This window comes from Anguilla rostrata, chromosome 2 (genome assembly GCF_018555375.3).
Source record: "Anguilla rostrata isolate EN2019 chromosome 2, ASM1855537v3, whole genome shotgun sequence".
NCBI classification, from domain to species: domain Eukaryota; kingdom Metazoa; phylum Chordata; class Actinopteri; order Anguilliformes; family Anguillidae; genus Anguilla; species Anguilla rostrata.
The window spans coordinates 2423076-2439990 of record NC_057934.1 but is presented as its reverse complement, the minus strand read 5'-3'; the positions used below and the strand labels follow the sequence as shown (position 1 = coordinate 2439990).

The window sequence follows — 16915 nt, the reverse complement described above, 5'->3', positions numbered from 1 at the left end:
TTTATTTATTTTGTGAAATTTGTTGTTGAATAGTTTTTTCGATATTCAGCCTCCCGTCCTAGGCGGTGCCTGAACAGATCCTGCATGTGTGTATACATGCCTCTCTGGTGTATGGGTGGGTCTGTTTCCATTCATGCTGCCGTGGTAGGATGATTTTTTTTAGGATCTCTGTTGTTGCCCCGCCCTACAGGAGTAAGTGCATTGACCCAACTCAAAGTCAGTGCCAAATGAACTCAATCTTTTGCAGTGCAGATTGTGGCCATGTTCTTTTCACACAGACTTGTGGGAGTTTGTGCCAGCTTGGAGGGACCGTGGATACAGACATTTTCTGAAGAAGAAAGGAGAACACTGCTTCCAGGAGGTCATGTTCTGTGGAATTGTTTGTGACTCAGTGATGCTGACTCAGTCCATTCACTGTGTCCTCTTAAGCTGAACCACAGTGTACAAGGATGAGCGAACCTGTGCGGAATTCTGTGCTGTTTGACGCAACCTGTAACCTGGAGCGTACACAGAATTGTACAGGATGTATTTGAGCATTCAGACAGTACACTAATAAACACGCTGTGAATTCTCATTAACTTTGTATGCTGAAAAGTATTTTTAAATATAGAGCTGTGGTGTATTACAGTCACATTACTCTGTTTGTTAAAAGGTAAGAATATATTAAGTCCATAAATGATCAAAGTGTGTTGTCTGTGCCATGAAAAGAGTATTTTATGTAATGGTGACAAACCTCTGGATATATTTTAGCACAATATAAAAGCAAACATATGGCTCCTATTGCAAATGCTAATGTATGTATTGGATAATGTTAATGTATAGGGTATTGTACTTAAACATGTAATTTTCTAATAGATCCAATTTAACTTGCAAAGAGGCGCAACTTTGACGTCATCACGTCAATAGAAAGCATGCGTGGTTGCTTGGAAACGAGGACGCAAATTGTTTCCTTGGAGTTGCAGATACAACTTTGGAACCGCAAACAATAGGATACAATGTAATGTGGAAGAGGAAGTAATGAATTGACTTTAAAAAATATTTTTTCGGAGTTTTAATCGCCTTAGGAAGCGACTGCATGAGAAACATGGCAGAGGTAGTATGCAAACTATGTTATTTACCAGACAAGCGCGTTGCTTGCTGACTAGTTAGCTATCTTACGAGGTAGTCTGAAGTCGGATGTTTATTTGGAATTCGGCAACAATAACGCCTCGCGCATGTTTTGCTTATTCTTTCCAGGAAATGGACCAGAACCCCGAGGCCGAGGAGAACGCCTTTGCGACGCTGGAAAAAAGGTTCCAAGAAGTTCTTCACGAGCTCCTTGGCGACAAAAACCTGGAAAAATACCGGGTCGAGTACGAAAAACTCGCCAAAGCCCTGAAGAAGTCTCACGAGAGTGAGAAGAGACTCATGACAAAATGCAGGGAGTTATCGGCGGAGATAGTGTCCAACAGAGTAAAAGTAGACGCAGCTCGCAAGCTGTCAGAAGAAGACAAATCAGTCGCTGATACCTTGAAAAAGGTGCATTACCTGTAGCAGCAACGATGCCAATGAGAGCCCACGATATACATATATTTGTTTGCACTCGGAATTTCCTGAAACAACATATATACTTAAAAAAAATAATTTAGTAAAATATAGATATATCATTGTTAAACAATGTATTTTAAATCCGTCTCACTTCTAGGAGGTAGAAAAGGCATGGAAAATGGTGGATGCAGCCCATGACAAGGAACTGACCATGAAGGAAACCATTCAGAATTTGAAGCATGACATTTCAAACCTGAATAAACTTATTGAACAAGGAGCCGGTGTGGCGAGTGGTCAGGAGCACAGGTTAGTGTTAAATACGAGAGAAAGTAGGCCTACAGATAAGTTTTATTTTATTATTAACTGTTTGACCACCGGAAATGGACAAAATGTACATTTTATGCCTTGTGAATACGTACTGCATAATTCATGCTCATATTCATGCTGATTTAAAAAATATGTATGCAGTAAAAGTAAAAACTCAGAGACTCAAATCGACATGGGCCTACTTGACAGAAGAGGTTTATTGTTATGCGAATTTTTTTTCAGTTTGAAAGACTTGTTGAAAATCAAATCTGACCTAACAAAGGAACGAGATGAACTCCTGACCGAAGTAGCAAATATACGAGACAGTCTTACGAAGGCAATCGCCAGTCAGCAAGAGACGGAAGCAACGAAAGCTCAGGCCGCGGAAACTATATTGCAGGTACGACGGGCACATTATCGTGCTTAGTGTATGTGTGACGTGTACGGCTTAAAATAATTTCCCCCGTTGTTGTCATCCTCTCCACACAGGAAAAAAAACACAATCGCAGAGAAATATTCTTAAACGAAACTTTTAACATTGCATGGTCTTTACACTGATGGAGCGTTGAGCCAATGACCACACCAAATATAGCTGAAGAAGACTGCAGCTGACTAATTTGCAAACTACATTGAGATATGTTCCCTATATACATATCTGAAGAGAAAAGCTAGATGAATAGATTTAATTGTATTTGGTTGTCAGCAGCTAGCTAAATTTAAGAAAACAATTATGCAACTATAACTGCATTGACCTTTATAGGAATGCTTTAAACAATTGTAGGAGAATCACTATAGTTGTTGTTGATTGATGTTAAAAGCTGCATATCTCTCTTGTGTGAATGTGTAAGGCGTACATTGGATGTTAGGTGGAAAAACCTCATATTTTTTTCCTCCCTAGATGAGTCATTCTCAGAGCAGGTTTCACTGAGAGAACACAAGGCTAGCAGGTACAGCGTAGGTAAGCCGTAGGTGTCGAGGAAAGGCAAGCTGATTAGGACCTTACCTGATTTCCAGATGTACCCACCTGTTCAGCAAACATGTGACCCAATATTCACAGTTTATTATGAATCCACACCCATTCAAACTGAACTTGTTTTCCATAGTCTGGGAAGATCATGGCTAGGGGGCTCTTAAGCAGTAAAATGTCCCGTTTTAATTCAATTTATGTAGGTATGAGTCCAACAGAGGCCATATGTACACTGTAAGAGTTGATTTAACACTGAACATTTTACTGCGTATCTTTGTAAACCAAAGGCATACAGATGCATGTGTGGTGCCTCTGAGAGACAGCGAATAGCATCCCTGAGTATCCAGCGCGTGTGTACCGCAGTTTAGAGAAACGACTCTCTCGTGTCGTTCGCACGTTCTCATCGCTCACCCCGCAGAGCCGGTCCGGCTTCGCCAGTCCCCGGTAAAATGTGGGCTCGGCAGCCTCTGTGGTGACTAATAAGCAGCGCGTGGTGGCGGTGCGCTTGATTTAGGAGCGGGTGGAGAACTGTCTCGGGCCCTGATCTGGTTTAATTCACCACCGGTCCATGTGATTTCGGGGCGGGGGGTGGGGGGGGTAAACTCTGCGAACCGTCCCAGGCCTGATCTTGTTTAATTCGCGCGGTCCGTGTGTTTTTGGGGGGGGGGGGGGGGGGGTAAACTCTGCAGCTGCAGCAGGACATCCAGGTGCGGCAGAACCGTCCCAGGCCCTGATCTGGTTTAATTCACTGCCGGTCCGTGTGTTTTCGGGGGGGGTGCTGGATGTTCTGCTCTGCAGCTGCAGCAGGACATCCAGGTGCGGCAGAACGAGTGTTCGCGGGAGACGCGCAGGAGGGAGCGGCTGGAGAAGGAGGCGCGGCAGCTGCAGGCGGACCTGGAGGCGCGGCAGGCGGAGGTGAAGGTGCTGAGCGCACAGGGGCTGCGCAGCCGGGAGGAGCTGCAGCGGCTGGAGCAGCAGCTGCGTGAGCAGAAGGTGAGCCCGACCACCGCCGCCGTCGTCGCCGTCGCCATGGCCACCATGCCCCCCCCCTCCCCCCCAGTATTATCTTGTGTTGGGTGGTGCTGTCATGTGGATGCCTGATGACGGTCTTCGTGGATGAAATGTTGCGTTGTTGACTCAATGAATTATTGGGAGTCTTTAATTTAGGTTTACAATAGTTTTTTTTTTTTTCCGGAAATTGAAATGAGATGTACGTCCTTGCGGGGACACACGCACGCGCCCTTGCGCACGTGCACGCAGACGCTGTGTGAGCACGCTCAGTGGAATAGCCAGCCGGTGGGGGGGTCCAGTTGCTCAGCTGCGTGGGGGGGCAGGGGGCGGGGCAGCGAGCGCAGTTTGATCGGCGGTTCTCATCATGGCCGCAGATCCTGAACGAGAGAGCGGCCAAGGAGCTGGAGCAGCTGCAGGTGCGCAACGGGAAGCTGCAGCAGGAGAACGAGCAGAACGCCCAGAGTGTGGAGCAGCTCGCCCTAGAGAACCAGCAGCGGACCGCGGACCTGAAGGTACCGCCGTACAGACACCCCCCCGCTCTGAGAACACCCCTACCTGTGAACACCCCCCACCCCCCAATCCCATTTAAAGTATTTTCATACTTTTTCCTTATTGGTGTACACATATTCTCAAATATTAAAATATTTCAAATGACCAATTCATGCGTTTCTTTCATTTCTACATATTCTACATAAGATATATATTGAAATCTGTCAGATGAAACGAGAGTTACAGAATTATTTTGGCAATTAAAAGCATAATGGAATTAATATAGGGAACCACAAGGGGGCACTATAGATATGCAGTTCAAGAAACACTGAAAGGAACAGTGAGGCTGAATTTGGAGAGGGGTTGTTTTAGTTTTCTTAAATAAACATTTTGGGACAGATACAGACACGTATCATTGCTGTCAAACCGCTCGTGTGTTTTAAAATGACACCTTTTATTCCGACTGCCTGAAATTCTGACGGGCCAAATTTAGCCTGACATCTTTATACACCGTGCAAGCTATTCTGCCACTTCATACAGAACCGCACATCATTTCATTGTTTTGACACTTGCTCGAGGATTTCGGTTAAACAGCACACGTCACGCTGAAGGACCACTGGTCCTCTTCGTTGGAGTTTATTTAGTAGTGATTATTCTAGCCAAAAAAGCCGCTGGAAAAAGCATTTGTCTGTCTCAGCGCATAGCTCTGGAGAGGCTGATTGGGTCTACTCCAGGCTCTTATCAGAGAGATTACAAACATCGGGCAGCACCGGGATGGTGTGTTTTAGCACTAACACTCACTAAGCACCTGTTATTCCCCCCCCGCAGATGAAAGAGGACGAGTTGAATCAGATGCGTCAGGAGGTATCCAAACTAACCAAGACGAGAGAGGCCACCCAGAGGAGGCTGCGGCAGGCGGAAGAGCAGAAGGGGGAGGCGGAGCAGCAGAGGGACACGGTGAAGAATCAGATCGCCGGGCTGGAGAGAGGCAAGGAGGGCCTCAGCTCTGAGATTGTTTGAACGACTGGAATGTTCCGGAATGTGTCTCCTAGTCACAGCTGGCCTTCGCTACTGGGCGGCTCTTTAGCGTGAAGACGTCTGCATCTCTATCACACGCACGCAGACGTCCATACATACATGTGTATACTGTGTGTGTGTGTATGTGTGTGTGTGGCATGGGCGGCAGTGTAGTATAATGGGTAAGGAGCTGGTCTTGTAAGCTAAAGGTCACAGGTTCCTGGGTAGGACACTGCCGTTGTACCCTTGAGCAAAGGTACTTAACCTGCATTGCTTCAGTATATATATCCAGCTGTATAAATGGATGCAATATGGGTGTGTGTGTGCGCGCATGTGTGTGTGTGTGTGTGTGTCTTATCTATAATGTCCAGCAGAAATGTTCCTTGTCGTGTAGGGTTCAGCATAGTATAATATATATGGTTCTTCAGGTTAAGACCAGACTCATGTCCCCTACAAGGGACAGAAATGAATTGCTGGCTCTTTCCCTGTATGAATGGGGCTGGTCCGCGCGCCTGATGGGAAGTTGATGTTAGCGCTGATTGTGATTAAACAAAGTGGCTGCTGATTAATACGGATAGCTGGCCAGTCCCTGTGAGTGGTGGCTTTCACACGCGAGGCCAATTGAAATGTGATTGGGCGGTGGGGGTGGGGTGGGGGGGGGGTGCCTTGTCATATTAATAACTGTCGCTGAAATGATTTATGGAGTCGTGGCTGGCAGGAGGGTCAGCAGGCCCCCCCCGGTATGGGCTTGTCTGGGGGAGAACAGGGAATGGCCATCTGATGGGTCTGTGCAGATTCACTCCTTCTGATACGGATGCACTTAACAATGCTGATGTCTGGCTTCTCTCCCTCTAGACACACAAGTAGAAGTCTATTCCTTTAAATGAACAATCCATATTGGTCTGAAATCCTTATTGGCATCCCCCTTTTTTAAAAACAAAACAAAAAAGAAATGACAGTAATTAAATATTGTCCCAGTGGGGATTTTCACGAAACTTTTTTTTTTTACGTTTCCCTAGAGGTGGAATCGTGTAAAAAGCAGATGGAGATGGATAAGAAAGCCATGGAGGAGCTGGTGCGAGAGAGGGACCTCTTGAACAAGGTTCGTCCCTCTTACACAGATCTGCCGCTAATGCTGTGCGTTCGCGTTCGACAGCAGAACCATACATAATGCACGATCATGATCTTGTTGTGATGTCACATGACATAGTATGTTTACACATTAGCCATTTCACAGATGCTCTTATGCACTGCCAGTTGCACAGGGAGTATTATTTACACACAGTCCAGATTGATTACCTTGCTCAGGGGCACAGTGGCAGTGCCACACCTGGGAATCAAACCTGCAACCTCACAGCTACGAGCCCAGTTCCTCACGACCGCTATGCTGCGCTATCACACACAGACACGTCTCATGTGGAGGCTTGCTCATAAATTCTTCTTGTAGCAGTTATTGCCCTTTTTGTACACATTACTGCACTCGTGCTTTATGGAGTTGCTCTTAATGTACAACTTGACTGCTTTTTCCATTGATTAATTAAACATGAGGGTGTGCAGTGGCTGACATAAATGAACACTGACTTGGTCTATCATGTTGCAAAGCAAGGCCTTTTTGCGAATCTGTTGAATTCTTCAGGAGCTGGTGATTTCCAGGGCTTTTTTTGATGTGGTTCTTACTGGCACAGTGAGGAGATTAGAGGTTTCTGATGCCTCTGATGCTCTTAATATTGTACTGCTACTTTGAAAAGGAAATGACAAGATATTTATATTTTAGAGGGCCAAGTTAGACTCTCTTTCCTCAGATATCACAGCTAGGATTTTTTACTCCTGGCCAATCACACTCTCTGGGGTTCAGCAGAGACAGCCCATAATAACCCAGTGCCGCTTCATGTTACATTTCCTGTGTTAAAATATCGTTATGGAATATTTGTCCCTTCAGTTTTGAACATCCTTGCCTGTGATGTTTATTTGCTGGGTATTTTTGAAACATATGACTACGTGAATAAATAAATAAAGATTCTGCATGTTTATTTTAAATCAGTACTTTGTGTTCTCACTTGGTGTTGCGGCCCTTCGAGCCGGCCGTAACAAAATGGGGGCTGTGCCCAGGCCTGCACTGCACAGGCAAGCAGAGGCAGGGGACGTAACACTCGGGTTCTCCGTAACTCCGATCGGTGTCTGATCTGTGTCGCCCGTCCAGAACCTGATCAAGGCCACGAGCGCCACGGAGAGGCAGGTGAACGAGGTGAAGCTCCACGAGCAGTCCAAGAAGCACCTGGAGCACGAGATCGTCAACTACCGGGACGAGGCGCAGAAGCAGCGCAAGATCATCTACCAGCTGGAGAAGGAGAGGGACCGCTACATCAACGAGGCCAGCGACCTCACGCAGAAGGTGAGGCTCAATCAAACTTTATTTATATACCGCATTTCACAGACAATGGTCACAGTACGCCTCACAGACAACCCTGGCCTAAAAACCCCCCAACAGGAGCAAGCCTAAGGCAACAGTGGCAAGGAAAAACTCCCTGTGGCAGATGGGAAGAAACCTCGGTAGGAACCAGGCTCAAGGGGGGCAGACCCATCCTCCTCTGGTCGGCTCAGGGTGTTGATGCGGCTCAGATGGTGGGCGGGGCTGGGTGGCGGTGGTTTGCGCACGCTTCACTTCCTGCTCGGGGGGGAAAATGGCTTATCTCCATCATGTGAAAACCAGTTCAGTGGCTGTTTGAACACTGTAAAGTTTGCAAAGTTAAATTTGATAAGAAAAGCGACATGCTGGTTCTAATCCAGTGTGAATAGTACAAGAGATTGGCAATCTTCTCAGGTTGATTCCTAAAACTTTCCATCTTTCAGCATCTGTGATCTGAAATCTCAAAGTAACTTCACAAAAGCATAATAGATTTTGCACCATATTTGCTGTTGACTGTTTATCACAATCCATTTGTCTGGTACAAAAGAGTCTATTGAAAAAACACACATGAGAGCTTGGCAAACCTTCACATGCTGCTTCTATGTGATGCTGAACACAAGCCTGTGAATATGGTGCAAAATCTATACGCTTTGAGGAGTTACTTTGAGATTTCAGATCACAGATGCTGAAAGATGCCAATCTCTAGTACTATTCCCGCTGGATTGGAATCACCAGCCTGTCCAATTCTTTAAATCAAATTTAACTTTGCAAACTTTACAGTGTTCAAACAGCCACTGAACTGAAGTTCTCACACAGGGATAAGGGATTCTTCATAAAACAGCTCAGGCACTATTTCAGCACAAGATCCCGTTTTAGTTCCGATTTATCCGTGCTGCTCGTAAGTGCTTGAAATGCATAGCCTGCCGGATCTGAGTTGAGGAGATGATTAATCCGCCGGTAATTTTGGGTTCTCCAGCGGTTCCCGTCAGCTGAGGCAGTTTCCGTGATAACAGACCTGGCACTTCCCGCCGCCGTGGGCCTGACCCTCCGTTATGTCATTATCTGGCGGGGTACAGCAGCGAGCCCTCTTTGGGAGGGGGGGGGGCGCCGGGGGTGCAGGGTGGGTTTGTTACCCAGGATCCCGCGGTTCAGCGCTGCATTGAGTTCCTGCCGATGCCCAGAGCCCACTGCTGGTCGTCAGGGAGACGTGGCTCTGTGTGACTGGTGCTTGCTCCCATGATGCACCGTGTGCCCTGTGGAGTCTGGGGATTTGAGCAGGACCCCCTGGGGTTCGCAAAGGTGTGATCGCACTCCCAACCCCCCTCCCCAACCCCCCCCCCCCCACACCAGTCTGCAATCGCATTCTGCTCCCCCGGCCTGCTCTTTCCCCCCCCACCCAGTTTGCGATCGCAATATAGAACCATTTTTAAAACGTAACCCTTTTTAACTTATGGGGGTGCCCCCGGGATGCCTTTGGGCCTGTGTGTTTGAAACCTGGGTCAGAACTGGTTGGATTCCGCTGCTACAGAGTGCATCATAGTCCCGGGTTTGTGGGTGACCACTGCATATGTCTCAGGTGAAGTGTTCTGTACACCTGGGGGCCAGCGATGGACTCAGGGTGCACTGCTAGTTCATTACATTACATTACATTTTACGTTTACACAAAAAAATGTTTACACACAATGGCCACGTTTGAGTATTAATGATATTTCTACATATTTATTTAAAAAGATGTTGAGTAACTACAACAGTCCTTAGGGAGAGTTAGAAAATATCTTGGTTAATGAATTTTTTTTTGTTATTATTATTTTTTTTGTCTTGCATAGTTTTTTTTTTACTGATCACAGCTCTAAATCACCCTGGCCTTTAATATTCATGAATGTGTACTGCTTCGCTTTAACACTTGCCGTCAAAGCACAAATTAAGTCTGATAAATCAATACCGTTGCGGTTCGTTGGAATGAATGCGGTTTACCAATACAAATTTTTATTTATTTTTTTTATTTTAATTTTAAAACGCGTCAGGGTAATTACTGCTGGGTAACTGTCTGGAGGTCGACCGCGGCTCTGCAGAAGGCCTGCCCTTCCCTGCTCGCGCTGCTCTTGGGTGTCGGCCTGTGATTGAACAGCACAGCTCTGTAGCCGTTGCCGCGGCTGCTAAATGACTCTGGCTATTCAGTGCGAGGAGATATACTGTGTTTGCAAGGAGATAATCATTCCTGCGCAAAAATAATTACCATTTTTCAATTTGGAAAATAGGCAGCCCGTTGCCTTGTGCTGTGCTCAAAAAGTATTACACATTGATTTTTCATCACGGTTATTAGTATTGGCAGTTATTCTTAAAGAGGCAGCCTGCCCTGTGTTGCTTGGTAAGTACTGCGCTGCGATCAGATTTACTGCCGGCCTGAGCCAACTCTGGGCTCCCGCTGGCTTTAATACAATATGGAAAGGACCGAACCCTGAAGACGGGTAAATAAATACTTCCCACAATCAATCCCAAAGTGCCCTTCCGGGTGTTGCTGGGAGGGTGACCCATTAATAAACGGGTGCCCTGCGCAAAGCCCCGGTAATTAACACCTCCAGATGGTGACCCGCGTCTCTGATTTCCACGAGCCTCCAGACGTCTCGGGATTTTGCTGAATCACGCGGAAGCCGACAAAATGATCTTATTTTTCTCGGCTGGTTTGTTCTCAATATTATTATGATGGAATGAATGGGATTCATTTTTCTTATAGTAGAAATACATCTTCATGTAATTCTGTGTTCCCCTCAGTACAGTGCTTGTTACGGTATTGTCTTGGACTTAGTCAGGACTTGTCTTCAACAGTGTGTCTTGTAGTGTCAGCGTTGGTGGAATCCAGGCCAGTGTGTAATGAAATGAAAGATAAATTCAGACAGCACTAATCAATCCCTTTCCAGAATTTGGAAAGTAATTTGAATGTTATTGGACATTTGGAAGCCTTCTTTGGTCATTTTTCTCAAAGGGCGAAAACGCTCAATGTATTGTGGATTTATTAAATTGGTTCCCTTAACACATTTCTCCAAATGTTAAAGTGCACATTTAAGACTTTTAAAGCTGCGATTGAGACTGTCTGGCATTGGCTGTCTGGCTTGCTGGTGCTCCTTTGTGTCTGAAAGTGAAGCGATAGAAAAAAAAAAAAAAGTTTAATATTTGTAACAGCGACATTGACAAAAGTTGGATATTTTCAGTATCGTTGGGCACCCTGTTAACTTGAATCCTAGCCTAGCTTGAAAGCCTTCTTTGTTGGACTCGCCTTTCGACAGGTTCTCCAGCACATGGAGGACATCAAGGTGAGGGAAATGGAGATCTTCGACTACAGGAAGAAGATCGCGGAAGCCGAGACCAAGCTCAAGCAGCAGCAGAACCTTTACGAGGCCGTGAGATCCGACAGGAACCTCTACAGCAAAAACCTCAACGAAGCTCTGGTACGCACGCCGTCTCCCCGCTCCCTCCTTACCCAACGAAGCTCTGGTACGCACGCCGTCTCCCCGCTCCCTCCTCACCCAACGAAGCTCTGGTACGCACGCCGTCTCCCCGCTCCCTCCTCACCTAACGGCTTCACCTGGCGCGCTTTCAAATCGCCTTCCTCCTCTCCGCAACGGAAATCTGTTTGTGTGATCGGCTGTGAGCAATCAAGCTCGTTAATGAGGAAATTACCCCCTCGTATGTTTTATTTTGTTAATTATTTTGACGCGTTAATGTTTTGAAGTTTGATGTTAAGTTTTACGTGCATCTCCACTAACTGCATAAGAGCACTCTGAGCACACAGAGAGGCTCTGTCTCTTTCATCTCACGCAAGGCCATCTGACGGGCAGCGGTTTTTTACTCTGTACATTTCAAAGAGAGCGTGTCTTTTTCCTCTTTTGTAGCTCACTACTTTCTGCGCATTTTTTATGAAAAATACCCCCTTCTGACAGGTGCCCTTTCCACTGTGAAAATAACAAGTGAAACTTTTTTTTTTAAATGAGGGGGGAAAAAAAAGACCAAAAGCTCATCCAAGAAATAAAAGAATTCAAACTTTTTTTTTATGCAGGGCGTTCGTGTTTCGAACCCCGTTTAATCTCGCCGCTCCGTCTTCTGAATCCCGGCCTTTGATTCGCCACTCAGGTGGAGATCGCAGAGATGAAGAGGCAGCTGAAGATCATGAACCACCAGGTGGACCAGCTGAAGGAGGAGATCGGCGGGAAGGAGTCGGCCCTGGTGAAGGAGCACCTGGAGCTCCAGCGCGTGGAGAAGGACAAGGAGGCGCTGAAGGTAGGGAGCTCCGAGCCCCCCCTCGTCCGCGCTGCGCTCGTAGGGAGTGCGTTCGACTTTCGGTTTTCGCGGGAGGTTGGCGGTTGGAGATTCGAAAGGCGCCAAACGGGCCGTGCCATCGTTCGCCGCTTTCTCAGTCTCCGCCCCGGTGACCTTCCGCGTTCCCCGCTTTAATTTTGTGACGTTATTGCGCTTTTGAAAACGTGCCTGCAGCACAACACCAGTCTTCAAGAAACACATTTGACTCAGATTAAAAAAAAAAAAAAAAAAACTATCGGATGCTAGAATTTGATGTCCTGCAATCCACTAGGAAACCTTGTAATTAATTATCGTACTTCTCTTTCTGCTGATTTGCTGTTGTTTTTGCACCCCGCAGCTGGTTAACGGAGAATGTGTTATAAGTGCGGCTCTACACCACAACTGCTTAATTGAGAATTAGTTTTAAACACCCTTACGCCACAGCATGACTGAAAATGCATTTCGAATGTCTTTACTCCACAGGTGATTAAGTGAGAACTTAATCAGAGTCCAAATTCGCTGATGAAAAGGAAACTTTTCATCTTAACTTTCTGGGTGTTATTTTGGGGACGCCGTTAGCCCCTCGCTAGCAGAAACCCAGCTGGCACAAGGGCGGGGCAGATTGATATTTGGGATTGGCGCGGTGGCACAGGGGGGCATTTATGCCAAGGCTGCACTGTGTTTTAATCCCCACATTCTGTTTTAGCCCGGGCCCTACTGTATACGGGTGGAACCCACAAAATACTTATTTAACTGATGCATGACTGGTAGCCGAAATGTAGAGAATGAAAGCATTCATAATCATGTTGACAGGTGAATGTTAACATAAAAAATAAAAAAAATAAGTTTGGGAAGCCGCAATACAAAACCCATCCTAGTGACTTAAACTGTTGCTCAGAATTATAATAATAACTTCATTCTGGCTCTGATAAAATAATAAAAAAATGAAACAAACTGGCACGTTGTAGCATACGTTTTCATGACACTTCTAGCAGATATGTTACTAAAAGATTGCTATGATGGGGGGGGGGGGTGGAACTATCCAGCTAAAAGATAAAGTTGAAAACTGTCAAGATGCATATCGATAAGGACACCGACAAGAACGACAGCGCTGACACCCGTGAATGGGCAGCTTTGTCACTGTCCCCCCAAACCGGCTTACTCTGGGTAATTATCCAGCGTTTCCTTACGGAGGAGGGGTTAGCAGGCCCTGCTTCGCCAAACCTTTTTTTTTTTTTTTTCCTCTGACTTTGGATTTCGAATTCGCTCCGGGCCCCCCCCCCCGACTCGTTTGGGTGCGTCGAGTTCTTTGTGCCGCCGCGTTGCCTGCAGCGGACCTGCGCTCCTCACCTTCCGCCGCTGTCAAAATGCGAATGTCAAAACGGTGAAGATGCATCTCTCCACTGCTCTTTATTTGCATAGGGCACCGTAATCCAGACAGCCAGGGTGCTTCAGGAAGTTAGATATGCTCTCATTTGCATAAATACCACAGAATAAGAGCGATAAGATGGCAGTGAAGGCATTCGATTGAGCGATCCACCCTGGTCTGTATTATAAATGATCGTATGCTGTATTCTGTACATTTCTACGGCATCACTTAGAATGTGCACTCCTCTCAAATGACTGTTTAAAAAACACAGCGCTCTCCTTGTTGACATTGAAACATTTTAATTGATCGATAACTTTAATTTTACCGTTTAATTAAAGTATTTTAAAACGAACATTTCAGTGACTCAGAAATGTCCTTGTCCTTAATACCATTGTCAATATTACTGTTTGTAGTAAAGTGTATATCTTACAGTAGTCTCATATGCAGTCATGGTCAGAATCTCACTATGCCATTCTGGAAATATAATTATAGTTAAGAGGACGACCTTGGCTTTCTGTTTACCCAGTGCAACAGCAGACATCAAAGGCAATATCAAACTGCCAGTGAGCCACCTTTGAAAAAAGCGAGTTGATCTACAATAAACTACAATTAATGAACATTTTATAACCTTGGTCTTTTGTTTTGACACATATTTTCACACGGCAGTTGAAGGCGAGAGCCCTTAGACTTGCGGGCATGAGAAAGGCGTGCGCTGGATATTCCAGAAGGTTCTGAACAGATGGATTAGCAGAGCGCTCCGGAAGGTAGTTACTGCCAGAGCGGGTCCTGATGTTCACGGGTAGCTGATTCGACCACTGGGGGGGCAAGGGGGAAGGGGGGGGGGGAGAGACGATGGGGAGGGCGAACTCTCGCGGCTGAAAAAAAAAAAAACCAATGGCTGTGAAATGCGTCTTCTCCCGGCTCCTGATCGATCCGCCCGACGGGCATTTAACAAATCGGTGCGTGTTTAAAAAAAAAAAAAAACCCATCTCAGTTACAGTAATGGCCACAGGCCAGTCCTGTGAGTCCGGCTTTTTTCGGAAGGACCCGAACGAAGAAAGCGGGCGCTTCCGAGAGATTCGGGAGGCTTCCGTACCTGCGTTTCCGTGGCGATTTCCGTGGTGACGGTCCCGGTGGCAGACGCCGCCCGAGCTGGGCGATGATGCTGAGCTGGTTACTCCAGTCAGGCGCTGCAGGAAGCTCTGTCATGGCAGCACAAGTGTTAACTGGCGGCTTTTTAATCAGAACTAGAAGCGCCCCCCAATCACAAGCCTGAGTGCCAAATTAATTAATTGGGCAATGCTACAATGGTTATTTTGTCTAGATAAAAAATATCCTGACTTTGTGTGCGCTCCTCACAGTGAAATTCCCAGTGTTAGTTCAACTCCAGCAGAGTTCATATGAGTTCAGTTTGGGAGTCCTAGTTGACTTGATTTAACACTGAACAATTTCACTGTGCTGTTATGATATGAGAGTGGACAAGTGCATAAGAAAGGATGAGATAACTACTTTATTTCCACTTTCTGTTCTGAATATTAGAGTGTGTGGGTATATAGGGTTTTTTTTTGTTTTTTTTTAAGAAATCTTTTTAAGAAGAGTTTTTTTCTGTGGAATGTAAAATCGGGTCTGCCATAATTCTTTATAGATCCAGCATCAACGTGACACAGGCATAAAAAATGGATGCTGTCTCAGTTTCAGTGTTGGGCCATTTTACTGCACATATTTCTGTAGTGGAGGGGGGAGGGAGGGAGAGAGAGAAAGAAAGAGAGAGAGAGAGAGAGAGAGAGTTTTCAGATCCAAGGCAGACTGGTAAATTGTAGCAAACAGTAAATTTGAAAAACAGGACTCTGAGTGGCTGCTTCAGATCCCCCAGACATTTTTGCATGTTTACCTGTTTTGATGTCATGCTTCAGTTTCACCTGGTTGAACATCTGAAAAGATGCAGCTGTCCAAAGGCTCCAGTTTTTTCCCCTCTGGAATTTTTTTTTTTTTTTTTGTAGGCTCCTGACGAATCCCGTCCCTGTTTTCATCTTTCCCCGTCTCTGCGTCTTGAGTAATTTGGCTGTGACGGTGTACCTGCTCTGCGGAAAGCAGGAGTTAACGTGAGGACACTTCTCCCGTAGCTGCTGCCTGTTCCAGCGCAACCTTTCTGAGGGGTCTATCAGTTCTCCTGTCTCCATTAATTGTCAGGAGCCCCTTGCAGGATCTCATCTTTAAAACTCATTCCCAAGTACATTTTTTTTTGGAGTGCCGATCATTACTGGAGGAAGGTTTCTCGTTGTTTCGTTATGAGAAAAAAAACAAAATGGATTGAGACGTGAATAGCGCTGTGACAGATCAATTTGAACTGATTTTTTTGCATGCCCGTCAGATGAGTCATTCTCAAGCTTCTGTGCATGTTTTTTTGTTAATTTAGAGAAAGGAAAGTATGATAAATGTGCCATGCCGTTGTAAGAACGAGCTGGAATGAGCCGGTAGTGTAGACTGTGGATAATTAAGTAGCAGAACTAACTAGACCTTGATGTATTGGTTTCTGCAGGGAAATCAGCTCATTAAAACTAAGCTCTGAAGCCTTGCTGTAATTTTCAACAGTGCTCATTCCGTGCAGCTAGCTTGGTTAGCACTTAACGTGATAGTGGAGATGCATTGGAATGCATTGAACCAGCCTAGCTCACTGTCTCAGGTCAGGTGCAAGTAAAGCCTAATTTGGCTAGTATAAGTATATTCAGTACACTTATACTGTAGATAATCATTCAAAGTGAGAGTTTACTGTAATGATTAGAGTGTTTGGGATAATGGCTGTGGGTAAACCTGCTGTAGCATTGTTCAGACTTCATCTGCAATGGCTAATTTCACAGCTGATCCTGATCTGATACTCAATACATGTGCTCCCTCAGCTAAAGGGAAGAACTATATCAGATCATGATGGAGCAGTAGCATGGAGCAGTGGGATGAGATGACGGTCCTGGAGTAGAATTTTCTCAACTTGTAAATACTGTATAAGCTTTTATTCTAGCATGTAATGTTATTAAGGTGATATTTTCAGAAAGGCATGCAAAGGCAAAAAAGTGTTACACAAAACATTTTTAGAGTTACTTTCAGCACTGGTTAAAAAAAAAAGAAAGATGCTAATGTGATATGGTATAACCCGGGTTGTCTTTGAAAGGTCAGGCAGCTTTTTGGCTGAGCATTAAAGAAATTATGTCCACTTCCCGAAGTCGTTCCGATTACACTGCCGGTCCTGGTCTGTCGGCTTCCCTAGCGTTTAGCCCCCGCCAGCGCACTGCACCAACGACAGCGCGTCAATAGCTGCCAGGGTTAATGGTGGTAAATCGAGATTTGTCTTCTTGTCAGACAAAAAAAAAAAAAAAAAAACTTGTCATATCTCCTTTTTCAGTCCATTTTCACATTATAGTTTTTTAGTGTAGCTGTGTGTCAGAATGCTTTAGACTCACCTGGCAACTTTGATTGTTTTACAGCAGTTACCCTACCTCTGCACCTGTTCCACAGTAGAGCTGCCCCACAGCAT

General features: G+C 45.6%; 1 protein-coding gene across 1 annotated transcript in view; it reads left to right on the top strand.

Annotated features, from left to right (window-relative positions):
* The first annotated feature begins 932 nt into the window (after positions 1-932).
* Positions 933-16915, top strand: part of cfap58 (cilia and flagella associated protein 58) — a 51205-nt gene continuing 35222 nt past the window's right edge. The window contains exons 1-11 of the mRNA XM_064315149.1: positions 933-1093; positions 1237-1518; positions 1685-1833; positions 2077-2233; positions 3599-3793; positions 4186-4323; positions 5129-5288; positions 6337-6419; positions 7518-7709; positions 11009-11170; positions 11853-11999. Of these exons, the coding sequence (XP_064171219.1) occupies positions 1076-1093; positions 1237-1518; positions 1685-1833; positions 2077-2233; positions 3599-3793; positions 4186-4323; positions 5129-5288; positions 6337-6419; positions 7518-7709; positions 11009-11170; positions 11853-11999 (1683 nt within the window). The 5' untranslated portion in view covers positions 933-1075. The remainder of the gene's footprint in view (positions 1094-1236; positions 1519-1684; positions 1834-2076; positions 2234-3598; positions 3794-4185; positions 4324-5128; positions 5289-6336; positions 6420-7517; positions 7710-11008; positions 11171-11852; positions 12000-16915) is intronic.